A 26,534-nucleotide genomic window follows, 5' to 3' on the forward strand; every position below is an offset into this window, starting at 1 on the left:
CTCTGATTATATCACCCTTATTTTATATTCCAATCTCCCATTTTCCTCTTTTGTCTTGATTCTTTTATTGGGATTTTGTTTCATTGTTCTTTTCTTACCTCATTTTTTCCAATTTATTTGAAGATTTCACGGCGGTCTCATGTTGCGATGACATCCTTATCTGCAGTCTGAATGTTGTCTCCAAGATAAGGTTGCCAAGCTCTTATAGTAGTTAGTTACCCCCAAACCTTAAAAAACTTACCAGAAGTTTATTTCTGCTCATTCTTCGTCGCTAATAACATGCACGCTGAATTCTTCTTTTGGCCACGAACAAATCTATCCTTATCCCAAAGCTATGTTACGAATGCTCCCAAGTCAAGCTTCAACCGATGTCACAATAAAATGCTGTTCAGTTACCTGAATTCTCTCCGGAGTCTCATAGTATCGGGTACAATTCCAACCCATCCAATGCTGCCCATAATGCGGCACCTGTACGACTTTCAGATCCCCGTTGAATTTCGTGCTGTATACTGCGGGCCCAAGTTCATGTACAATTATGAAAAATGGAATTACTATTTCATTTTCTTACAAAACAAAGCCAATATCTATCGACTGTGTTCGAGAATGGAAAGTTAATGTCACTTCCGCTCTCCGGTACGGTCCGCCAACGTTTTTGCAATCCATGGTACTAGGATATATATGACGAATATGTGAAATGTGATTTTCTCATCGGGCCATTCCTCCTTCGACCTGTCGGCTTCTCCTTCATATTGTTCAAGCTGCACAAAGATATATATATGTTATCTATCAGCACCTCCACCAGTCACGGTTTGTTTCCCGCACAAGTTCTTGATCCTGCCTATCCCAGCATCGTCACGTTGTAGTAACTCGTCTCCTCCATGAGCCTCTATTTTGTCAGGTCAACTTCATGGGAAACTGTTATAATTTTATGCGTGATTCGATTCTTCTCTTTTCGGTGGTCCTTGCAGTCGATATCTGTTAAATCCATTCATCAAATATTTGGGAGCATCGGAGGTAGATTCACCTCTGGTTTCGTAAGTCTTTTTCATTTTTGGATACGGATTATTTACTCACTCTATCACCTTCGTAAGAAGCATGTTGTTTCCAGAATTCTCCATTATTTTGTCACTCGACTTGCGTTATGACGTTATTCGATCCTTCTTTACCGGCCAGTCAAATTTCCTCAAGGCACTATTATTACCTTTTCCCCTTCCCCGTTATCCGAAGAGATCTTTTTTTTTTTTTTTTTTTTTTTTTTTTTTTTTTGCATTTACCGATTTCTGGTTTTACGGGCTGACTTGACTTGTTGCTATTTCCCTTGCAGTTGTTTTTAGGCATCCTTTGGAAGTTGATTACGGCACAGTCATCAATCTAAAACGGAGTGTCAATTAGACTTACTCACTCGTGGATCATAATTTGTAATTTATTAGGTCTTCGTCGTGTGTTTGCGAAATGAAGGCCGAGCCAAATAATGGAGTTGTACGAACGAAGAGCTTTGCGCCAGAGGAATGTTGAGGGAATGGGCACGATTACCAAACCTCAGGATGCCAAATCAAGTATGTTATTCCACGCCTTAGCTTTGTGTAAAATTGCATATTTTGTGTGCTTACTTCTTCTATTCTCTTTACTTCATTTATTCTATCTTTCGTTGCCATTTTGCCATCACCTCCCCTTGATTACTCATTCAAACTGTTTAATGCCAAGTAGATGAGAAACCTCATTATGTGCAACGTTATATTCCTTTATTTCTTTATTTTAATCGACATCACGAGCATTTTTACCGCAGTAACTTTGGCATACTGATACTGCGAGATGCTATTCTGACCTCGCTTCTAGGAGATATTTCGTTATCGCGCACTCAAGCAAGCCCAGATCTGCCTAGTTCTAAAACATCAACAACGGCATGCACAACGCCCATACTGACTACCGGGACAACGCCACCATGCGGTTCTCCACCAGCGTGGGCATCAAATCGACCGGAACTTTGTGATGCTCTGCCTTGGTTCCGTTCGCTGCAGGGTGGCTGCTACTTTCTTGATGGTTACTGTTGGGGGTTTCTCGTCGATGCTGACAGTGGAAGCCAGGCATACTTGGACGATGAAATTATTATTACTCGAATGTAGGCTGCTGGTATTTTGCATAGTTTGTTTCCACCCTTTGACTAATGAAATATCGTAGTGGAGGTGGGTGTGAAAAGAACAAAAATGGCGAATTGGTTCAGACAAAGCCGCATACCGGGTCTGGAACCATTTTTGATGCTCTGATGAATTCCATGAAGCACGAAATACCAGTAGGCATGATCATTGGTAAGCAGAGAGAACTGTATGCATTTTATTCAATTACTGGGGCTCATGATTCCCTAGGCAACAAAAACTCTATATGTCCTACGAAGGTTCCCCATCGGTACAATGTGATGGACCTTTTTCGAATCACCAACATCTGGTTTGAGAAAGTAGACAAGATGCCGGCTGCTAGAATACGGTTTGAGAAGCTGGATCTAGATAGCAAAAGCTGGTGGGCTCCGGAAAACTCAAATGATCCGATTCCCATACGTCAGCGTATCTCTATCGCGCCGATCGATGGCCCAACCTGCAAATCGTGCTCGAGTACAAGCCCTCGGGTTTATCAGGAGGGCTGGATGTGTCTGCGGCCTTTCTGCAATCAGTTCTGGCGGGTGAACGGGTCTTCGCCATCGAAAACATTGACCTACCACCCCCTATTTCTCAGGATGAGGACTCAACAGAAACAACCGGTTCGAGCTCCTTGTAGCCTGGTCCCGGATCTACTTTCTACATTTTTGAAAGAAGACACCGACCTCACATCGGCACGTGTTACATGGAAAGGAATTGTGTGTCCCAAGTGCAGACGATGCATTTCCAGAAAGTACTGGAGAGGGTGGATTTGCGAAACGGAAGGCTGTGACTTTAAGTACCAATTCTCTATGACTCGAGTATCGCTGAGATCCGTGCTTCCAGAGCTCGAGATGGGCCCCGTTGGCCATCGGCTCCCACGCAAAGGCAAAGGAAACAAAACAGCTCCAGTGGTTCATTACATGAAGAACTACAGGAAAGACATGTTCCAGATCCCTGGTGTGGGTCTAATTACACATTTTGCTGCGAATAATACAGTTAATTATCGCGAAAGAGGCCCAAATGATCTATTTAAAATGTTGCAAGAGGAGGATCTTGGCCTACGACGGTATCCCCTTCAGCAGAGCGTCGGCATGTGTCTCCCTTACGAAATTCCGCTTCCTCTCTAGCTGCTTCTGCAATGCCATCTTTCATAATTACCACACCTCTCTAAATTGAGTTTAAAATTTACTAACTTATTTCTTCTGAGGATAGTGGCTGGAACTCTGACTTCACACTTTGCTGTTAACTATGTAAGTCCCCCAATATTTACTCTCGTCTGTATCTGGTTGTTTTTCTTACATGAGAAATAGGGAATGCCATATAAATACGTTGTGAGCGTCGATTCTAGGCCTTTTAACACAGCTCCCTCCGTAATTCTTGCTGCTCTCGGACGTCTTACTTGGGCTACCCAGAAGACTGTGAATGAGGATGAATTTCAGAGACCTAATGAGCTGTTAACCCTGGGATATTTTGAGGACATGTCAATCGGGGTAAGTCAAAGACATACATTGGCGGCGTTACCCGCGACTAACGTCCGTTTTCAGTATCATGATGACGGGGAGTCGTCTTTGGGACCAACAATCGCCACCCTTTCTCTGGGTGGAAAAGCCACCATGTCTATCCGCATGAAGGCCAAATACTATCATGGGTGTAGCAGAGCAGGCAAACTTGTTGTAGATGATCCTGTGCTTCCTGGCTGTCTGATGTACGAACAGAGAGTCGAGCTTCAACGGAAGCTAAAGGATGGCGAGATCTCTTTATCTCACTATGAGGACAGCCTCCAAAGACTCCTGAAACGAAAGGCGAAACGAAAACATGATGAAGAGCAGATGGACGGAGTCAACAAAAAGGAATCTTCTCCATTCTGCGTACTACAGCTTAATCATGGCGATATGGTCGTGATGCATGGTCCTAATTTGCAAAAGTATTATGAGCATGCAGTCGTTCCTGAAGGTAAACTTCGCTTTGCGATGACCGCAAGATATGTGAAACCGGATCAAGTTGATCCGTCGGAACACTGGAAGGGAGACTTTGTCCCGAATCCTGAATTCGATTACGCCGGAGACGAATAATTATATCGTAGTAAGTCTCTTCGTTTACTCCGGTCAAACCCAAAGCTTCGAGCGCAGCCTGACTTGCCTGTCGATTTCGAACGTGATTTTTTCGTTACATTCGGTAAAACTCAACCAGGCCTAAGGGTAAAATTTCATGACCTGTAAACGTTGTGTTGGCAAAGTCCCACTTGCCAGCATTCCATACCCCGAGAGTCACAAATGGATTAGAGGGTGGGTGAAGCGGCATCAGGACGCAGAAGCGACACACCCAAGATCAACTGACATGGATCGTGACTGGTGATGTAATACATCATGAATGGAAGATGCAACTGTCATGTCGATTATAAACGTTGGCTCGAAATTATTATCCAAGCATTTTGATTCCTTCGTTGTCGCTGAAGCGACTGCAACCAAACTTGGCTATTTGAACCCTCAAAAGGACTGCCTCGAACCTCGAACTCTCAAAAAGAAAATCTCGACAAAATATTTAGTTATTTGCCACATCTTGGATATTCCCGTCGTTGACGAACAATGCATTAGTCAATAAACCAAGTTTCAGGAACATATCTATATATGTCTATATATCGCTCGCTGGTAGATCACTTTGGCCAATTGCGAAATATTAATAAAACACTCCGCATCGCCGTTATCCCTTTTGCAAAATCTCCTAATCAACGAACAACCTACTTAAGAACAATTGGGTTGTAACCCTGTGGTCATTCAACGAACATGTCGGGGTTCCTGGAGAAGAAGACGTGACTCGGGGAAGCGGCTCCTTTATGAGAAGACCGTTGAACCACGAATACTATTCTCAATGGCCATATGAGGGCTTTCCAAGGTTTTAGGCATTCAACAGGCACAGAGCCATTTGCAAGGTTGGGGGTGTCACTACTGATACAGAGAGCAACATCCTATTTCCACGAAGTTCGCACTTTCAAAAAAAATAAAGAAAGAAGGGAAGAAAGAAAGAAATATAAAAAAATAAATAAAATAAAGAAAAAAAAGAAAAAGAAAAAGTCCGCATCATATCAATCCTTGTGCTGTAAGATAAAAGTTATATTTAATATTTATTTTTGAAAGTATAATAGCTAGTTATATAACACTGTATCCAATTCGCATTAATATAACAACATTAGTTGAATTCCATCTGAATTTCCAAGGCGCTATGGGCACCGTAATCCAGTTTAACTATTAGTTACTTACCCACGCCCTAAATCCCCTTATCTTGATTCAAAAAAGCCAATAACCAAAATAATAGAATGTAAATGGTTTTGTATTTGTATAAACGTACCTGATTCCTTATTTGACCAGAAACTCGACAATGGCACACTGAGCTAAACCTCTTTAAACAAACCCTTCGTTCCCGAGGTATATCAAATGAGGAATAAATTAACTGCCATAGCCGGATCTAACTTATCCGGGCCATCCTGGTTGCTACTCTGCAACTGGAAGCAAAATGACTCGGTCAATAGATAGGGTGTTGTGTTTTCAGCCGGTTGAACCCCGCTCTCATGGTATTTCGGGAGGTGGAGGGATGAAGCGATGGCACAAACGCTATTCATAAATTATGCTTGTGTTGAAACTATTTGGATATCTGTATAGCTGTATTACTAGCTAGCCTGTGAATTGTGAAGTATATAAAACGGACTTGAATATAGTCCTTCGTAATGACAAAGGCTGAATCATAAATAAGATAAATGACCGTAAACTGAAAACCGTTTGCTCATGGGAAACGTGGAGTATACTTCGCCGCAAAAAGATGTGATATATATAACCAAAGAAATAGGGAAAATGAGCAACAGAGAAATTAGGAATGAGAAAGAAAGACATTCAGAAATTGAGGGTACGAATAAAAATGTACAAGAAAATATAAAGCAAAGAGGGTGGGAGAAATGTAAATTAAGCAAATCACGTATAAGAATGAAAGCACGACACAAAAAGATTTGCCAAACCGCCATAGGCGAAGAAAACCAGAAATAGTGGGTTATAACACATCCAACATAAGAATCCAAAATGAAAAGAATATAATAAAAATTAGAAACCAGAGAATTCGTAAAAATGGGTATAGAAACACAAACATAAATTTTTGTTAAAAAAAATGAAAAAGAAAAGAAAAGAAAGAGAGAAAGAGAGAAAGAGAGAACGAAAGAGGAAAGCAACAAAAATTTAACCTGAAAATCTTCAAAAATTCTCAAATGGTAATCACTCCTTCAACCCATGGTTTTCGAGTAATTCCACAATAATTTGACTACGTTCATGTTCAGGGTGCTGCATGCAAATCTTCACCGTTCGCCCAGAAGTCGAAAATCCAGTTGAGAGGCCTAGGCCATTCTGCCCGCTTAGCGGGTTTACAGCAGCGGCCGCCTCATTAAAATTTGTTGGTGACGAGCTACTCATGCCACCAGATCCATTTCCGCCATCGTCAAGAAGCGTCACATTGCGGCCAGCGATAACCTGCCGCAGTCGCCCGTTCATGGCGTTGCGCACTTCGACAAAGTCCTCGTTAACAAGAATGAGGAATTTTCCGCAGAGGCAGGCGGAGATGGCGCGCCCGAGAAACTCCATAATAACTGCCCGGTTGACGTCGCCATGATTATCAACGTAGACAGCGCAGTCAACGAAGACTACGAGGAAATCGGTATCGCTGAGGCGAAACATGCCTAATGGCCGGAGATTGCTAATACGGCTACCAATTTGATTTAGACTTGGCTGCGCTTCGGGCTGTTTGGATTGGAGGCAAGGGACAGAGTATGGTTGCTTTTTGTCTAAAGTGAGAACCTCGACACCTCGGGATGTCGAAATGGCAAGTGAAGAATGGAAGAGGTTGATGCTATAACTTTCTGCCGGGATATAAAATTCATCATAGTCACGGAAAAAATCGGTTTGGCCACGACGTGTAGGTAGGAATCGTGGACGAATTGAGGATGACTTTTGCAACACAGGTTCAAGAGCCTAATGCGAAGTTCAGTGAATTAGAGAACCAGTTATATCCATACGTGCATGGCAAGGACATTTGATGCAAGAACAGCTGGACGATAATACCTTGAAAGTGGACGTAATCCCATCACGTTTCTTATAAATCACAAGAGCCCTGTCCTTCATGCGGCCAGCAACAAAGAATCCAACTTCTCGATTACCTGATAACTTTTGCGGAGCACGCCTTTGCGAGTCGCTTTGGGCGTGAACCCCACTTGGTGGGCAAACAACGTCAAGGTGGTATGCGATTAAAGATTTGTCTGCAATAAGGAGGAACAGGTTGAACTCTTCGAAAACAGCCATCTGAGTTACGCGTACTGTGGATATTGCCTAGAGATGGTGATGTTAGCTAAGGTCCGTAAACACGATATCACTTGGCTAAACCGCGAGACTCTAGTACTCACCTTCGTCCAACCTCTAGAATTGTCATATTCCGAGATATACACGCCGTAGTCTGTCCCAACAGCACACATCAATCTTCCATGCGGTTGTTGAAACACAGTAGCACAATTTACGGAAGCTCTGCAGATTGGTAATGGCCGTGACAGATTTCCTTGGTACCTAGCTTCAACTTCACGTATCGCTCGATCCAAGGGAGTGCCTGTGATTACGGCGGTCTTAGGTGAAACTGCGTGGTCCGGATATGCAAACGCGGAGTCCGAAAGTACACGAAGTTTGAAAGGCTCCGCATTCTGAGCATGAAGAGACTTTGCATGCTTTATTTTGGCCTCAATAATCTTTTCGCACCAATCCTGTCGGCTTTGTGCCGTGGGTGCATAAAGTGTGTACACATCTGGCTGGCCAAGATGTTTGATTTTGAAGGGATATAAAATTTTGTCATCTCTCTGGTCAAGAACGGAAACAGGAACAAGAGTTTTGGAAGAAGTGGTGGAATTGGTAGACGCAGTGGAAGAACTCGTGGCAGTATGTGCTAAGTTCCCAGGGCCAGGGCTATTGCGGTCCGCTGGAGAACCTAGTCTACCGGCGGGAGTCGAAACTGCAGTTATCCCCCTAACAGAAGATTTCATGACAGGGTCATCATTCGTACTCTCGAGTGTTAGAAGGTCCATTGGTATTGGCAGTTTGGATACATCATAGAACTCTTTTCGTGACGCATCCCGAGAGACGACAATTTTTGCAAGAATTAGATACCGATCGAACAAAATTGCACGTATATCAACCCAATTAAACCGCTTTGTCCGCGGTCGCTGGAGATCCCCTTGGAATATGATCTCCAAGTGCTCAAGGTTAAGTTGAAATTCCCCTTTCAACTCCGGCCTGAGCTGCAACTTCAATCCCAGTTCCTTCAGGTTCACGGTCTTGGCCATATCGCCAACTTTTGTGTCGCATTCAGCAGCAACAGCTTTGATTTCTTCTATGGCCTGAATTAAATTGGTCTTCTCTTCGCACTCTTTCTCCATACTTTTTAATACTGTATTCAAGAGGAGGACATATCGCTGGATCCGGGTGATCGGAGCCTTCAAGAACGTGTCCCAACTTAGTCGGTTTGACAGCTTATTTTCCCGGGCCTGGTTTAAGAACTGCCTGAACAGGATGTTTGTTTCAGCCTCTCTTCGAACAAGATAATTTGCATTGGGAAAAGTCGCTGCGTAATCAATATAAGCAGCCCTTGCTCGTCGAATCCACTCGCGGAATATGTCACTGAACCCAACAATCCATGGTCCTTGTTCCTTCTGACGATATTTCAACTGAGCAAGTAAGTGATCTTCGTTGACCTTCTTGACAGCATCCACTTTTCCAAAAACATCGTTTGAAAACTTTTTAATGCGCTTTGGGTTAACCACTGGAGGGTTAAATTCTGCAAGCTGATCACGATACAACATTCGCAACACATCCAGTTGTCCGATATACGCGTCTTCCGTCGTAACAATCTCATGGAGGATATTCTGTCGATCGATTTCCTTTTTCGAATGAGTCTCGAATATTTCTTTGCCTACTTTGTAGAATGTAGCCCAATCCTCTGCCTTTTTCTCTGGTTCCATTTCATGCATCTGGAGATTAACCTTCTTTAGAGTTCGCATACAATGATGAGAGTAGCACCGGCCAACAGATTCACCTTCCTGTAAATGCAGTCGGGACGAGTAGCAGCCTTGACCACTAATTTGCCAGAAGACGCCCGAGAGGGTTGAAGGCCCGAATTTAACCCATTCTTCATCTTTAATTAACACACCTTCATTTAACATATTTTTCACAATCCTATCGCCCAAAACTTCCGCATCAATAGTGTTCATGGTGGGAACCTTGTGGGTAAATAATGCGACAACAGCATCAACAATGGCCTGTTCCTTCAGGTCAGTCTCATCTTCACTCAAGTCCTTGATCCACGCGACTACAGCACTAAGAGCCCAGGGTTCAGTGCACTTCCGGAATTGTTCCGTTGACAATTTCGCGGGGCTAAATTTCTTACGCCTTCCGGCTGGGATGGTAGGCAGGTCGAGTGTAACAGGTGTCGCGCCCGGCGAATCATATGAACCCTGTTTCAGCCTAATTCTATCCGCATCCGTTTTTGACCTAATAATCGGATCAGCGCGAGGACTATTCGTATGGTTAGAAACAGAAGTTGACCGTGGAACAGCTGACGAGGGTTGAACAAGCTCTTCTGGATGAGAGGGATAGGGAGGTTGTCCATAGGTATTAAATTGTTGCCCATGTGGTTCGCGGTTCCGATAAGTACCTGCAGGCATCAGATGCGGGATAAGATTTTTGCTTGCCACAGGAACAGGTGCGGGAGGTAGAGGCCTGGAAGACATTCCTGGATGGAAGAATAAATCCTGGGGTTCGCCTTCATCAGTAGTGTCACTCCCTGAAGTGGGCCGCGTGCCTGGCCTATTCATAGCTCCCTCATCGCCATCTTCGAAACTCATCCTTCTGTTGTTAATTGTGGGCTGTACGAGACCGCCAATACCAACGACATCCACTCGTGCCGGATTACTATGGGATGGGAAAGGGTGAATGGAATCCTGGTCCATGCTTGGGTATTCATAATTATCCGAATTCGTCCCGAGGTCGTCCGTGGATATATCTGAACTTCGCATCGAGCCAGAAGTGGCGACAAGTTGTCCAGTATCAGGACTAATGTTTGGGTTATTATCACCATAGTGCAGGTGAGCGTCGTACCCTCCCCCGTATAGGCCCATGTCATGATGAGCATAATCACTATCACTACTCGATTCAACGCGGGTGTTCGGAATCGAAGGGAGACTGTCATGGACGAGTCCGAGAGTACTCGCCGTTGTTGAATTTGCTGTTCGGCGAGCACTGAACATAACATCTTCCTCCTCTGCCATTTGCAAGGCTGCCAAGCCAGCAGCAGCTTCGGCATCGTCCTCCTCACTATGTGCATCGTAGTTAATATTAAGTCCAGGTCCAACATTGGCAATGTGAGCATGACCATTCGTATATGAGTGATGCAGGTCTGGAGATATATGAGGATGCGGCGAAGCGGAGAGTGGTGATGGTCGGTCAACGGTAGTTCCTTGGCATGGTTGATTATGATAGGTAGTTCGGGGGCTTTGTCGTGCACCCGCCGGGTGATTTTCTATCACTGCACCTTCAATTGGTTTCATAGAATCCCCATAACTAACATCAAAATCCCCTCGTCCATTCCGCCTATCCACTACAGATGTCGCCACTTGCTCTGTCTGTGTTGGCGGCCCCGGTAAAGGCCTAGACTGTGGGTGGCGATTCAGTGTATCAGTTCGCCTAGGTAAAATTTGATGTGTCTGGTGAAGAGGGGGAGTTGGAACTAGGCCACTAGCCTGATACGTTGCAGGCGATCTATCATCGACAGATGAATGGGAGGGTGGCTGATGGGATGGTCCTTGTACAAATGTATTGTGTGGAGGAGGATGAGGGGAGGATGGTAGAGGTTGAGAACCCTGGGTGTAGAGCCTTCCTGGAACAGCAGGCGCAGGAACCTCGACTGCATATACATCCGTAGTGTAAACAGCCTGGGTTGTCGGAGGTGCGGTCGTGTATGTTGACTGAGGAGTGATGAGAGATACGGATGAGATTGGCTGGGAAGAGCTGGCCGGATAACCGTACTGCGGACGTGGAGAGGTATCGATATGCTGAGGCGACGAATACCCCGGCTGGTACGCGTTCTCATGATTTCGTGGAGGTGGAAGTGGAGGTGGAAGTGGCAGTAGCGGCACCTGTTGCTGCTGAGGAGTAACCTGAGAAAATTGGTACTGCGAAGACGGGGAGAAACCATACGACTGAGCGGGTGTTACCGGCTGCCATGACGGTGTTGGGGAGGTTTGATACGTGGCTGAGGGAGGAGTTTGATACGCAGCTGGATTGTAATGCTGGTAGGCCTGACTATTGTATTGCGTGTTGGCAGTACCAGTGGGTACGAACGCCTGCGGATTATATCCAGGTTGTGAATGAGCTGCCTGAGCGGAATGTGCGAACTGTAGTGGGTTATAGGCGGGTTGGCTCGGAGAAGTTGAGGATGGGGATTGATAATGATGTTGATATCCCGCCATCGCAGACGAGTTATGCGAAGGCTGGCTGATCACTTGTTGTGAGCTCACAGACAAATGTAAGCTCCCTGATCCCAGATTATTTGTTGTGGCGCTGTTCACACCTCCGCTCGAATAACCTGCATACCCACTGCCAGGGCTTACTTGGTCTGCTTGCCCTACATAGCCCGTAGTTGCGCCGGCGTGCTGTCGACCCCCATGGAAGTAAGTTTGGTCATCGCCAGCGTCGAAGCTCGTCGTCCGTCGCAATGGGACCCGAGGCTGCTGGTTGGCTAGCGGGGGGGCAGGAACATAGTGTGCGGGATATTGAAGGGGATGCGATAGCGGAAACTGATGCTGATGCTGTTGTTCTTGTTGTTGGCGCTGATGGTACTGCGGTGCGGGAGACGCGGGGAGGCCAGGATACTGCTGTGGGCGCTGGCCGTTTTGTTGGTATGCCATTTTGAAGTTCTGCGGGACTACTCCACAATCCTGCTTAAAAATTGACCCAAATCTAGGCCTCAAGCAGAGGCTGATAATATGAGCCTAGCCAAATGGAGAGTTGAATCCACAAACATGAGGGTCATAGGGCCCCTTGAACGAGTGGAACAAGATCGCGGAAAAGAAAATATCAAAGGGGTACAACCATATGTTAGCATCACTATCCCAAGTCAACGACAAATAATTAGAGCGCAACGGTCATGAAAACGTTTTAGAAAAGGCAGGGGTGAGCCGCCAGAACGGCCAGAGGTGTGAGGGAGATGGGAGGAATGGTATGGCATGGACGAGAGAGGGTGGTTGAAGGAGACGAGGTCCCGGTCGAGTCAAGAGTCGAAGTCGAAGTTGCGGTGATCAACGTTGGCTAAGTCAGCAGCGACGGCTCATGCAACGACATGTAACGACATGCAACAACATGCAACAACACCTCCACACAACAAACCCCGTCAAAGTACAAGGCAAGATGCATAAACTTCTGACCCTATATTTAATCGTTCATGATAGTTATAGGATGTCTGAGAAGAGAGCTGGCGGTGGTTTCTCATAATTACATTGTTGTGAGATGTTTCTTTCTCAGGGGTTCATCCTGTGTTCGGTTGGCACAAGATATACCCGGCCTCGGAGGTTAGTTAGTTAAGAGTCTGAAGGGGGGGGAAAGCAACGAGTTTGGTCGAATAATAGTCAAAGTAGTGAGTTGCGACCAAATCCCGATAGGATTGCGCAACGCTTTATTTGACCAGTTACGTTTGCTCCTCTCAGTCCTAATAATATTCACCCAGGCGACCCGGCTGAAATATAACTACTAACATGTATTTTAACTATTCGACTGAGCATCGGAAACTCAGTTGAAAACCATTAGTTACGGTATTGGTTATAAGAGTCGACTTTCGGAACCCTCAAGAACCTCGTCGCAACTGCATTGATTAATATGAAGCAGCATGAAGTCGCAAAGGCCCTCCTGTGCATTAACCATGATCTAGGGGAAAGTGGATGGATAAACCTCGAGACCCAAAGGTGTATTATCAATGCAACCATTATTCAGACTCTTATTTAGCTACAAAGTAGTGGGATGACTACGTCATTCTGTATCATAAGCTACAGTTTGTTCTACCAACTGTTTAGTTGTGTTTTTGTGATTCTTCTTTGGAATCGTAACGATAAAACTTCAACTGAATGATTATTATCACGCATAACTACATCTCCAAATCCCACAAGTTAGAACAGCGCAAGTTTTCAGCTTGTTTTCAGCTCTCATACATGGCTCCCTATGCTTGCGCTGTCACGGATCAGCAAGTTAATTAGTAACTATCACGGAAACCCTTGATGTATCCATGGAACAGTTCGATGAAATCAGTACTTGCGGAGTTGTTTCGCGCTATCCACCCTTTGCTATCATCCATGGATCACATCACCTGAGGGTATACAGGACAAATCCTGATCATCAAAATTCATCGTTCGTTTTACCTCTTTATGACATCTGAATATTCGAGAATGAAACCGCCAACCTCAGGGTCCCATGCTTACGATGTACAATTTTAATGCCCCAGGTAAAGATCATCGAGCTGTCTTGCAAGGATTTCATACAAATATTAGTTGGCCATTCACACAGTACGAGTCAGAAGAGAAAGAACATGGACAGACCTTAGTAGGAAACTATAACAAGAAGAGATGTTAGCAGATAAACACAACAGTTCCGACGTTCATATTATCTCCCGATGTTAGGTTAACTATTCTTTAAAATCTCACATCTCGTTGTGTCTAAACTTTGCAGACCAACAGAAGGGTATCCTCTTTGCTCTCTATTCACGGAAACTCGAGACCTACAAATAGTTGTAATTCCGTTCCTCCTCTACTCATTAAATTAGCTTACGAGATGGCTCTAATACACCTGTAAAGTAATCCTCATGGATCAAAATTAAAGAAGATGGTTTGTGGACTGCAAACGAGTATTTATGACCAAGGCACTAATAATAGCAAGGGTGATATCTAAAATCAAAAATAGAAAGCACGAGAGGACAAATAACCACACCTCTTCCACATTTCATCAATATTACAAACAAAGCTTCATTCAGCTCGTCAGCTTACGTTCGAGGTTCATGAGCATTCGTCCCGCCACGTCCATGCCCAATCTCATCCCCATCTCCGTCGCCGTTCGCATCATCCCTGTCCCTCAAACTGACAACCTCAGCCCCCTCCAACAGATCATGATCTGAATCACGGGCAGATGATCGCCCACCACCAGTCATCGTCGATCTGTGCCCGCTTCTGCTATCATCATACATCACATCATCATCATCATCATCCTCATCTTCATCCGCCCGCCCAGCAAGCGCGCTTTTCTCCATTTCCCGCTGGGCCTCATCCATCTTCTTACGTACTTCGGCCGCCATGCGCATTCCATCAGAGACTATGTTATCTAAGACTCCACGAAGGCCCTTGTGGCCCGGTGGAACGATGCCACCTGAAGCTCCGGCGACCGTGGCTCCTGCTGCAGATGCTGTGCTTGTTCCTTGACGTCCTGCGCCGAGGTTGGTGAAAGTGGTGAGGTTGGAGGAGAGAGAGGTGTTACGGAGGGAAGCGAAGTTGGGAGTATCTGAAAGATGGAATGATTGAGGGAAGAATGTTTCAAAGAATTGTTCTAGGAGCTCATCGGCGAGGATTACCATGCGGAATGTTGGAATAGTGATGTGTAATGGGTGGGCCGGGTCGAGCGCAAGGTTTGCGGATTTGGACTCTTGTTTGTGATTTGTTGTTGTACTGCTTTGTGAAGGAGCCGTTGATTTGGGTGAAGAGGACACACTATTGGTACTGGTGTTTTCCTTATTGTTGTTGGCATTTGCAGTTATGTCTAGGCACTCCCCTTCCTCGTCCTCATCGTCTCCAATGGCAAATGCACCCTCCTTGCACTCGATCTCACTTGTTGCCTTGTCTTGGTTTTGTGGGTGACTGGGATCCGCGTATTCAAAACACCGTCGTATAAAAGCGCTCACACTTCCCAGGAATTTCTCCTCAGTGCTCAAATCTGTTCTATTCATCACGCCTTGCTCAGGTGGTGAAGCGGGGTTTTCAGCATTTGCTGCGTCACTAGAAACCAATGCGCCGTCGAACCCTCTTCTCGATAGGAAGAGTAGGGCTTCCGACATTCGCAAGATGCCTTCTCTGTCTACTTGCCCTGTCCCGCTGTCGTCATAAAGCTCGAAAAAGTAGTTGATCGTGTTCATAATATCCCTAGTTCCCTTTATACGAGCAAGTCCGTTCACAACATTTTGTAGACTTAGGCCCTGAACCTTATCAACATCCCAGTTGCGGAACAGTCGTCTCATAAACTCATGGTCCGCCGGCTGTGGTCTATTGCTAGAATCCCAAGACTTGCTGCGTCCCCTGAAACTGGTGTTTGAATGTGTACCACGTTCCGTGGATGAGTCTTTTCGTGAAGCCGAAGAATCTGTGGTTGCCCATTTGGCGGTGGCGGCCAGGAATTCTCGGAAACATTCATAATCCATGAGAGTAGGACTGGGTCCAAGTCCAACCCTTCCGATTTCTGCACCAGGGGTTGGCATCAGGGCCGAATAGCGGGCGATAGTTCTGCGATTCTCTTTCTCCTTCCATCTTTTCTCTTCGTCAGCCTTCCTCACTCTTTGTTGATGGTCATACAATCTCTCAAAAAAACGGTCATAAATCGCGCCTAAATCATCCACACTTAGGCGTTTACTCTCCGGGCCTAAATTGCGGATCGATGTTCGCTTCGCAAAGCTCTCGATATTATCTAGTACCACATCCTTATGTTTATCTCTCTCCTCTGTAATGGTGTTGTGGGTAATCGCCTGAAACTCCTTAAAAGCAACAACCATTAACTCTTGAAATCGAGTAATCGCTCTCAGTTTAGGGTTTTCTGAGCGGGGATGTGCGGATTCATCGAGCCTCGAAAAGTAAGATTTTAAAACTGAGATGAAAGTCCCATCATCTGTCACATCAAGGAGATCTTCGCCGTTTATCCGCAAAATGGCCAACCCGATTTGAAACAAGACTTTTGGTCCTTCGAGGAAGAACACGTCTAGAACACGAAATGCAAACACGAGGGGCATTGAGTTGATATATAGAGATAAAAACCATGGAAGAGACACAACAGAAAGCTGAACATCTGATCTAACAAGATGTTCCCAGAGAACGGGCATCGTCTTTTCTACAAGCGATTCGAAAACTTTCTGGTCCAGCAAGGTTCCATACATCGTTGTGGAATAGTAGCCGGGTAGAAGGCGATCACAAAGAACTGATAATAGGAAGAAGGCTTGGGTTTCGGACATATATCTGCGCAAAAGTCAGTTCATTTTTGCTTTATTGAATCAAAATAGTTCAACTGTCAAACTTACATTAATAACGCGGCAACAACAATATTCATAGCCTGACAGTAACCAATTTCTTCGTTAATCCAACTGTAAGCGGTTAAAACTCTTCGCAACCGACCAATTCCTTCTTCGCTTTGGAAGCCCGGATATTCGGGAAGACTTCGGTTTAAATCCTTTTCAATCTCATCTATAGCAAGGGACTCACGTCCAGAAAACTTCGAAAGCGTTTCCGTAAATAACTTGGGAGCCCGGAGGCGGGCGTAAAACGACCCGGACGTCAACTCCCATATTTCTCCTCGAAGCCGATTCGGCAGCCCAACGCGAATCAATTTGTGGAAGGTTGGTTGGCGAATTATGGTTGCATTACGGCCGTTCTCTTGATAAAATCAATAGTTATTCTAGCAGCATTTAAAGTACGACAATTCCACATACCTCTAAAATACTCTCCCCATAATCTCATCTTACTTCGGTCCCTCAGCTTGCGAGCATCTCCAGGATACCTAAACAGCAAACCTAGTCCGGTATCAGGCGGTTCCCTTGGAGGGGTGTTCGGGTCGGATGTATCATTTGTTTTTGTTGACCGGCCACTAAACAAATACTCTGAATGGCAATCCGCAACAACCATCCGTAAATTATCCACATCCTTCATCCCTTCCCTCAAACCCCGTTTTAAGCCATCACAGAAGCGTTCACATGCATGCCTACTCCCTATCAGATTGAGCGTAAACCTTTGTGGTGTAACCGATGTTTCCTTCGCATGACTCTTTACCAGCGCTCCATTCCACGTCGTCAGTGCTAGGGAGAATACATGACCAAGACTATTCAGACGCTCCACCCTGCGAATCGCACATAGTGGCATCGTAAACCCATTTCCAGAGGGGCCTGTCCCATGTGTTTGGCCCGTGAAGGCCGAGGAGGCACCAAAACTCGCAGATGGCAAGAAGCTGGTATGTTGAGTCGAAAAACATAAGAAACGTTCGCTCAGATGCAAATTGCCTTCATATCGATTTCCAGGTCGTTCCGCATACTTAGGACCCTGTGTTGCCGGTGAGGCATCCGAGAAAGGGACGGGTAATACGAGTTCAGCGCTTATTTCTTGAAGTGGATTCTGGGAGTCCGGAAGGCGAAACTGTTGACGGAAGAGTGATGCTTTGGAAGGATTTCGGTCGGAGGAGGCCGAAGAAAGGATGAAGTTAGTCGGGTCAATGAAGGACTGCGCCTTTTGTACGAGCGATGAGAGCTGGAACATGATTTATTGGAGCGATCTTCGAACATAAAACTCCTCACACGAGAGAGGTTAATGAACTTTTGGATAGATGCTTTCGTTCTGGTGTTCAATAAGCACGTTATGGTACCCGTTTGAAAACCGCTTCGCCGTTGAGTTCCAATAAAACCTCACATAAGCTGGGATAGTAGTCAAGGGGCTAGAGAGGGAGATTTTTGTTTCTGGGAGTCATGATCAAATACCACAAATCTGTTTTCCAGTCAGGGAAGGAGAACTTCAGATTTGGGAATCCATTAACGGTTCGACAACTAGGCTGTGCGATTAAGAGTCGTTTGAAGTATTGGAGACAGTCATACAATACGTAGATGGCTGCTGATCCCCATCGTTCGGACCGTCGCCTTGCTTTTACGAAGTTGGATTGGAGTCTAGATAAACTTGCGGTCTCGATTGGCCCACTTGGCGCCGGCTTAGTATTATTCCGTTCCGATAATACCCGCGCTTCTAATGCAGGATTAGACGCGATCACCTTAAAGCAGGCAACCAACTTGCCAAATGCGAATTCCTTGATTTGGTTGCATCAATCGCCCTGAAGTTATGTATGCTTTCCCACATTTCCACTAGCAGTTAGTTCCAGTTTCGTTCAATAATATTTGGTAATTTCCCCTTGCGTGTTTTTATATGGCTTTTACGAAATTGTTATACACCAAAATTTAGATAGCCACCTATTGGGTGGCTCACCAGCTTTTCAATAACCACGCGATTCGCTCAAGTTCTCCAATTTTTATAATTGAAATCGGCAAAGAGCACACAGAGTGAGCCCGAAGCACCTCCATCCACTTCATGGAATAACATATTGCTAACCCTCAACCCTTTGTCGCAGAGTTGTCTGTACGGTGTCTGACAGATTACTTTCATTGATTCGTAATATAAGCTCATGTGAAACAGCGAATACGACCAGGTACGAATATCAGGAACACAGTAAACATAGATACTGCAGTTGCTGGATGTTCCGGACATATTAGATAGCAGTTAAAATAGGTATCTTCTGTGCGAGTATCTGTGCACCAGGATGGATGTCTATATATTACGAGTAGTTTTATCAATTAATCACAGTTGATAAAGTGAGATTGTAGGAGTTCAACGTAATCGCTACGGAAGTCAGTATAGTAACATGGTATGTGAATCCTAGTAACAAATACGGAAAATCAATGCTTCCATCACTCTTTGAAACTAAAGAAGTGCGTTTCAAGGGGAATGAAAGGGGTGGTGAGAAATGGGCTGAGAGGATAACGATTACATGGATACCCATAGTCAATCTTGCACAGCCACTGGCTCAAGCGCAGGGAAATAAATTCCTTTACAACTGAAAAACACTCTCTGTCTTAATTACTTGGCTATCGAGCTTTAGTTAAAAAGACAATAATAAAAGGGGAAGAACGTAAGGAGAAGTTAAAACCTGAAACACCTAGTGAGTGACCATGCATGGGTTTGCAAAAGTGCAATAATATCACCTCTAGCTCCTGTTGACAGAACCACAGTGAAGCAACAAGAAAAAGAAAAGAAAAAAACGGCTTTGGTAATGTAGCAGCCCCCATCCTCGACACCCACGAACGGTTGCATATTTAGATAAGTTGGCTCGACAGTCTCCCTCAAAATCACTTTACTCCTTCTCGGCAGGCAGAGTAATACCTCCATGATCCTCATCCTCATAGTGGGGTGGGAGTTCTTCATATTCAGGTACAAACAAAGGCTCCTTCTCCACGTCATCACCGCTCTCAACATGGGTGATCTCACGGCTGTTGGAGCGGCGGTAACAACCCCACAGAGCAACAATTCCCTGGCCAAGTACGATTCCTACGATGCAGGCAAAGAGGCCTGCAGATAAGCCAAGAAGAGCCGGGACGACAAAGACATGAAGAGCCCGAGCAAAAGCCCGTGCAAATGAGCGGTCCTTGGAATGGTGATGAGATCTCTCTTTCGAGGCACCAGCTGCAGTGATAGCTCCCCTCCAAAGCCCCTTGCCACATCCCTTAATCTTCCTGGCTGCACTGATAGCTCTATCCTTTGCTGAGGCTAAAATTGCCTGGATACGAGCGATGATGAGTTTCTTCAGGCATTTAGGCCTCCGGCGGCACTGGCGCCATGACATCTGGGGGGAGGTTTCTTCGATATCCGCACCAACCATTAAGAGGTCACCGCTTGGCAAGTTGATCACGTGAAGGTTCACTGTATCAACAGGGACTGGATATCCGACAACATCGATAATCATGAAGTTGAATACGAGTAGTTCAGCACTGCTGCCTTCTTTGATTGGACCTAGAGCCATCCGTTCGAACACATAACCGACTGATAAGGGGAAAGACGTTTTGCCATCGGATTGACGGTGTAGAACAGTTTCAACTGGAGAAGGGGGATTTAGCATGGGATAAAGCTGTCTCTCGTTCACCAACAGGCGGCCACCATCAGTGGTGAAGTTAAGATTCTGTGGGCAGGAACGTAATCAGCATATTTTCTTTTCACAAAGCGTATTCGACTGTGCGTAAAATAAGAGGACATACCATCCAGCTATCGGATTCATCGTCCCAGAGCAGGCTTGACTCTTCAGTGAGTTTGGGGAATGGACACTCGACACACTTAACATCTAGCTCGATTGTATTTAGGTTCGTATCATCCAGTGCCTGGAAATTGTGCCCGACACTGCGGAAAGCGGGGAGTGTAATCAAGAAAGCTGAAGCATGGAATGCCAGTGCACTGGCAACCAAAAGTGAGGGCAACATCGTCCCCTATGTGTTTGATGGGAGGGATAATATCTACCGCGAAAAAGAAACTGTGAGATGCAAGGAACGGTAAATAGAAAAGGCTTGAAAACGTATGCACAGAGATGAACTTCTAGTGAAGAAGGATAAGAAAGAGGATGAAGAGTTGTTGATGAATAAGACGGCGAAAAGGAGGGGATGAAGGAGGCTGTCCGCCTATTATAAACATCCGAAATCCGGGTGACGCAACCGAAGTCACGAGCTGCTAATCTGGGCATAGCGCTAAACGACCAGGAACAATTGTCGGCCCGCGACCGGCAGAATTCCCAAAATAGATAAGCTTTTTGATGTGGACTTCAACAAATCAACATCAGCTCAGGTAAGAGAGAAACATGGCGATACGATGGAATGGAATTCCCATTCTTTCTATTGGTAACTACCTTTACACAACCTATTTTACACAATTAGAGGACTGATGATAATGGGGAAAACGATCGTACATTGCAGTTCATCTACAGAATATTTTTGGCATATTTCACATTCTTGATGAAATGTTTAAAAAGGACTTCAACCCACTTCATCAATAGATTCAAAGCTTCTTTGGTTACGTAGCGGAAAAGCTGGGCCGCGAACCCCAACCACCCCCCAAAGAAATTTATTTGTCTCCGCAGGTAATGGAAATGACAGCATACCCTTACTGGCGGTCAGAGGGCAGGGTAGTTAAAACATAGAAAGAAAAATAAAACAACACTACACAAATAAGAAAATGCTGATAAAACCCCCACACCGACTCCGAAGATTACGTTGACAGACGGAGGAGGTATCGAGTATCGTATGGTTGAGCAAATGCACTCTTTATGATTCAGCCAGGGAGCACCCGATCGGCTTGCAACCAAACTTTGAAATCAAATTCCAACCGCTCAAGCCAGCCGTATGGCCCCATCGTCCCATCCCTAATACCAATAAGTGCAAACCGCGACAGATCATTGGCATCAAGCCATATTTGCTCTTCCTCCTTATGGCTCCAGAGTGTCATAACCGCCCAGGCAATCATCATTATGACGATTATGATACCACGTCTTACCCCACTTCGCCGTGAGATGTTGACGTGCTCCGTTTGAACTGAGGCATCTGTCACGCCTGTAATCCCAGCCTGTGTCTGGGCAGAAATTTCCAACGTCTTTACCTCATGAGCGTCAACCTCTGTCTTAGTCTGCATGGAAGCTTCGAACACGCCTGCTGAGATTGTCTGAGTTGAACTGGAGATACCAAACACGGTCTTTGTTTGTGTAAACGCTTCCACCATCTCCAATTTCTGAGTGCTAGCCTCTACCTCTGTCCGTGTTGAGGCTTCCAACATTTCCACCTTGCGTACATCGACCAGAACCTCCGTCTGCACGGAAGCTTCAAACACGGCCACTGAGCTTGCCCGCGTTGAGCTGGAGATGCTAAGGTCAGTCGTTGTCTGTGATAACGCTTCCATCATCTCCGACTTCTGAATGCCAACCTCTGCCTCCGTCTGCGTACATGCTTCCAACATCTCCACTTTCTGGGTTCCAGCATCTACCTCTGTCTCTGTGAAAGCTTCCATTACGCCTCCTGAGCTTTGCTGAGTGAAGCTTCGAACTTCAAACTCAGAATCCGCCTGCGTGGAAACCTCTGACATATCCGCCTTGCTTTTATTAGTTGAGCTAGATCCGTTAGGTTCAATATGCATCTGGGTACCAGCGCTCAGATATGAGGAAGGTCCAAAACCTCTGCTTATATCCCTCAACTCGGGCAGAAACGCCTTCGGCATTTGGAACTTGATCTCGGGTGTCGCAATCCCGCTCGCGAAAGTTGTTGGTTCGCCAAATTGGAATAGTGAGTGTTTTTTGACTGGTGGAGACATAGCGGCGAAGGGGTTTCTATCCACACCCCTTTGATCTCTACAGGGCTGCCACTCCTCCTGGTCTTCCTCCAACTTTGAACCCAACTCAGCGCTTAATGAGGTGCGTTTTCCTTTTACATATTTTTCGGCCTTCTTCAGGGCGGTAAACTCTCTCTCCAAATCCTCGACGTTTTGATTGGCGACAGCAAGCTCCGCCTTTTTCTCCAGTAGTTCATTTCCCAAGCGAATATTTTCCGCCAGCGCTGGGTTTTGATGCACCTGCCACAGGAGCACCTTACGTTCCTGTTCGTACCTTTCGATCTTGGCGAGATGCCCAAGGTTCTCTTCGGATAGGCGATCCACATCCTGTTTCACTTGGGTTATCTCCTTTTGCATATCGGCTACAGATTTTGTCACACCCTTCCTATCTTTGCTCATGATTTCAAGCAGCCTACTGCGGGCATCAAGATCCTCCTTCAACCGCAAGTTGTCCTGATCAGCAGATTTGAGTAACGCGTCTTTACTCTCCATCTCCCCCCGGCACATTCTCATCGTCTCTCTAATTAACGTGATTTCCGTCTCCAGCACGGTCTTGTCCTCTTCCAAGGTCAGGATGGTTGAGTTGCATTCCTCCAAAGCTTTCCGAACCGCCCCATTCTCCTTGGCATATTTATTAAGCAACTGAGTTTTGCCCGAGATAATCTGGATTTGTTTAAGCATTAAAGCCTTGATGTCCTCCAGCTTGGCCAGCTCGGGTACGATATGGCTTCCAAAAATGTCAGCCACCTTTTCAACTGTAAGTTCGTCATCTGATGGGGTATCCGTCTTGCTTATAGTCAGACACTCAGAAATACCATCCTTTGATCCAGAGGGTTCAGAACCTCCTTCCAAGGTGTTTTGTTGAAGCATTGAATCAGCAACTTTTTCAGCAGCTTTTTGCTGCTTCAGTAGTTTTTCTGCCTTGCTAGGTCGAGGCCGGCGTTTCTTCGCGGCGGGAGTTGTAACACTTGGTCCTTGCCCGCTTCCTAGCGCCGTGAGCGCCTCTTCAACTTCTCTGTTATCGGAGCTGTTACTATACTTCCCATCAGGCTCATTGTTGGGCGCCGTGGATTTGGCAACTTTTGCTCTGTCAGCCTGCAGATGATGCAACCCTTCATCTTTGGTTGGAGCTGAAGCAGCATCATTGACTTGAGATGTGCTAGCATCTTTGGCCAGAGGTGGTACAACTGCTTTTGCTGGAGATGAAGCAGCAACTTTGTTTGAAGGTGAAACAACAGCTTTGGCTGGGGATGAAACAATGGCTTTGGCTGTATATGGGGCAACATCTTTGGCTTGAAGCGGGATTACATTTTTGGCTACTTTTGAAATAATTACTTTGACTGGAGATGGGGTAGCAACCTTAGCTAAAGATGAGGCATCATCTTTAGCTGGAGATGGGACAACAGCTTCGGCTTGATACGGGCCTGTATTTTTGGCTGCAGATGAACCAATGCTGCTCAAGCTACTGCATTTGCTCGATTGGCCCTTCACATCTATCCCCACGATTCTAATATCAGGAGCGGGTCTATCTTTTGTTGCGACGGCCGTCATTGGCCGCTTGCTTACAGGTACCTCGGATAGTACAGGCTGCTCCGGCACGATCGACGAGTCAGACTCGGAGCTACTTTCATCGTCTCCATCAACTTCAGACTGCTGATCGCCAGCAGGTGACTTATTCTTTTTATTTGCTCTGCGGGTCTTTCGTTTCTTTTTCGTGTTTTTGCCGGATGGAGTGGTATCGGTGCCCGTGACGTTGTCCATGCTCCCTCCCATTGATTTGGAAGCTACAGAGGATTGTGTATTTTTTTCGGAGCCTGACTTGCTTGGCGACGTTGATCTCATTCTCAATAGCGTCTGTGGGTCGACTGCAGCTCTGTGACAAGCTTTTACGCACACACTGGAAATTTCTCTTCCAGACTTTATAGTCTGCGCTTCAGTGCTAACACTCCCCTTTACGGCATTGCTGCCTCTTGGAGTTGAATTGGACGTTTCCAGCGGCCCGTTTTTGTTGGTAATGATAGGTTTATAGACCGTTTTGACTCCGGCAGGGTTTGGAACATACAACACACTTGATCTCCCCACCCGATGAGTTGCTGTACTAGCGGCGGCAGCGACCCCTGAGCTAGAAGGTTGAACGTTGGGGTTTTTGTTTTCCTTTGCCATTAGGGTATTGGCAAAGCCCTTGATTTGAATTCCTGGAGAAACTGGTCTTTGTTGAGCGGGAGTGTTTTGGCTGATAACGTTACCAGGGGCATTCCCGGTGTTCTTCTTGTTTCCGCCCATTTTTGTTAGTTGAATAATATGGGGGGTGGAAGGGGGGCATTGAGATTTGTGATAAAACGGGGATCTATTTCAGGACTAGAAACTCAATCGTTCCGAATCTTGAAGAAGTCGGTGAAATTAAACAAGAGCAATTAGTCTTTTGTCGATATTGAGGCGGGTGTCGATACGAGGAAAGGCTTTGTTAGACACCGGGGCTATCAATAAATCCAGCTGCTCGTGCGGGCTCAGTCTCTGAAAATCACGCAACTCTGTGCCTCTGGTATCAAAGTTGAAGAAATTGGGTGTTGTTTTTGAGTATGATCAAGGTATGTTTTGGTGATTTGTCCGTTTGTTTGGATCGTGACATTTTATGAGGGGCTGGATTCTGGGGTAAGAAAGTATCGAAGTGGCATGGAGCTTTTGATATTGGAGGAACTGACTCGACGAATTCCAAGCACAGTAACACCACAACTACTTGGATTCCACGCGTTTTCTTTAATGATTCGACCAGGGTGGGCACAGCCCAGATACATAAGTCAACTCTTGGGTTCTGAAATCGGCTCTATGGAGAGAGAACTGTGTAATTCAGAGTAAAAAAAGCTCGAGAAGGCGGATGTCCTGGGCAGTTCAACGAACGATGACGTATTTCTTTCCTTTGTCATGACAAGATGGATGAAAGAGAGGAGATGAAAGAAAGGAAGCAAGAGCAGGAAGAAAAGGACGAAACCAGAGCTTTGGGGTCGGCAGTGTGCGAGGATCTTTTGTGAATGACCCGTCCTCGAGGAGGGGGAATGGGAAGGAGATTCACTCTACCGGCCTCTTGTGTGGTTATCCTCTTCCATCTTCAACAATGGCAAAATCCATACATCAAGCAAATGATGTGCCTCGACAAGGCCTAATTATACACCAAAGAAGACCTCCATTGCTTTAACGGTGAAAGTCCTTTTTCCATCATTTCACACACACAAGGAAATCGAGCCTCTGTGTTTCCTGGGAGTGATTAGTGGCATCTCTCTCTTAAATCCTTTCATTCTTCCATCGTCTTTCATCCAAACCAAGTTCTTGGAGTTGATTTTCTTTCACCCCCGAATTTACCCACTTCCTTATGCTAGGGTTCAACCTCCGCCTCCGTTTGTCACACAAAGGAACAATACACCATCGTTTTCTTATATTCCACGGGTGCCACATGCTGGACGTATTCTATACACATTGCGGTTGTACATATTCTATATCTTTCCTCAATCGAAGCAGCCGCCAGGGATGTTCAATTATCACGGTATTCATAATCATGGTTATACTCAGGGAAAGGCGGCTATATTCACTTGGGGATGAATTCACATTGCAATAACAAATACCTGTCGCGGTAGGGATAGCTACCACAGGTAGTTTAAACAAATTTATCGATCCACTTTTGCAATTTTCAAATCAAAATTGAACAAAATAAATAGCTCCAGGGTCACCATGTCGTACGGTTAGACTAATGGAACCGAGAGGTATAGACATGCACCAGCTCACATAGTGATCCAGAAACCCCCCGCCTGCTAGATACCTTAGTACCTATGAAGTTAACCAGCGACAAAGATACCCTTGTGTATTAGAGGCGGCTACATGCCTTCAACAAACAACGTACAGCCTTGCTTGATACACATCACGTAGGCGGGACTCCAAGTCTCTTCTTCTGAATAAGGATTTGGAATAGCTTGAGAAGGCCAAGACAGATTCACTCAACATAACAGGGGCTTCATGAATATTTGTGCTGCTAGGAGTGAAAGTCTCACCTTTAATCATCCACGGCGACACTACATGTTGCAGTTCCAATTATTAAAGAAGCACACAATATGCTACTTGCGGATGAGATCAGGTTGTGGAGTCTCATGCATAATGCAATGGAG

General features: G+C 45.6%; 5 protein-coding genes across 5 annotated transcripts; 1 reads left to right on the top strand and 4 right to left on the bottom strand.

Annotated features, from left to right (window-relative positions):
• Positions 1 to 1,471: 1,471 nt before the first annotated feature.
• Positions 1,472 to 4,204, top strand: PADG_02627 (uncharacterized protein; the record flags this gene model as incomplete). The annotated part of the gene is made up of 7 exons (XM_010759759.1): positions 1,472 to 1,556; positions 1,837 to 2,119; positions 2,179 to 2,306; positions 2,364 to 3,227; positions 3,345 to 3,382; positions 3,443 to 3,622; positions 3,677 to 4,204. 7 exons carry the CDS (start codon positions 1,472 to 1,474, stop codon positions 4,202 to 4,204), a joined length of 2,106 nt encoding a protein of 701 aa, XP_010758061.1.
• Positions 4,205 to 6,388: 2,184 nt separating this feature from the next.
• Positions 6,389 to 12,108, bottom strand: PADG_02628 (uncharacterized protein; the record flags this gene model as incomplete). Its single annotated transcript, XM_010759760.1, has 3 exons — positions 6,389 to 7,138; positions 7,229 to 7,492; positions 7,567 to 12,108. 3 exons carry the CDS (start codon positions 12,106 to 12,108, stop codon positions 6,389 to 6,391), a joined length of 5,556 nt encoding a protein of 1,851 aa, XP_010758062.1.
• Positions 12,109 to 14,225: 2,117 nt separating this feature from the next.
• On the bottom strand, positions 14,226 to 17,739 carry PADG_02629 (uncharacterized protein; the record flags this gene model as incomplete). The annotated part of the gene is made up of 3 exons (XM_010760239.1): positions 14,226 to 16,452; positions 16,515 to 16,866; positions 16,923 to 17,739. The coding sequence occupies 3 exons, from the start codon at positions 17,737 to 17,739 to the stop codon at positions 14,226 to 14,228; spliced, it is 3,396 nt and encodes a 1,131-aa protein (XP_010758541.1).
• A 1,636-nt stretch (positions 17,740 to 19,375) lies between these two features.
• Positions 19,376 to 20,492, bottom strand: PADG_02630 (uncharacterized protein; the record flags this gene model as incomplete). Its single annotated transcript, XM_010760240.1, has 2 exons — positions 19,376 to 20,197; positions 20,274 to 20,492. 2 exons carry the CDS (start codon positions 20,490 to 20,492, stop codon positions 19,376 to 19,378), a joined length of 1,041 nt encoding a protein of 346 aa, XP_010758542.1.
• Positions 20,493 to 21,333: 841 nt separating this feature from the next.
• PADG_02631 (uncharacterized protein) lies at positions 21,334 to 24,663 on the bottom strand (the record flags this gene model as incomplete). Its single annotated transcript, XM_010759761.1, has 1 exon — positions 21,334 to 24,663. One exon carries the CDS (start codon positions 24,661 to 24,663, stop codon positions 21,334 to 21,336), a length of 3,330 nt encoding a protein of 1,109 aa, XP_010758063.1.
• Between the last annotated feature and the right edge of the window lie 1,871 nt (positions 24,664 to 26,534).

Source organism: Paracoccidioides brasiliensis (genome assembly GCF_000150735.1).
Source record: "Paracoccidioides brasiliensis Pb18 unplaced genomic scaffold supercont2.3, whole genome shotgun sequence".
In the NCBI taxonomy this organism is placed as follows: Eukaryota; Fungi; Ascomycota; class Eurotiomycetes; order Onygenales; family Ajellomycetaceae; genus Paracoccidioides; species Paracoccidioides brasiliensis.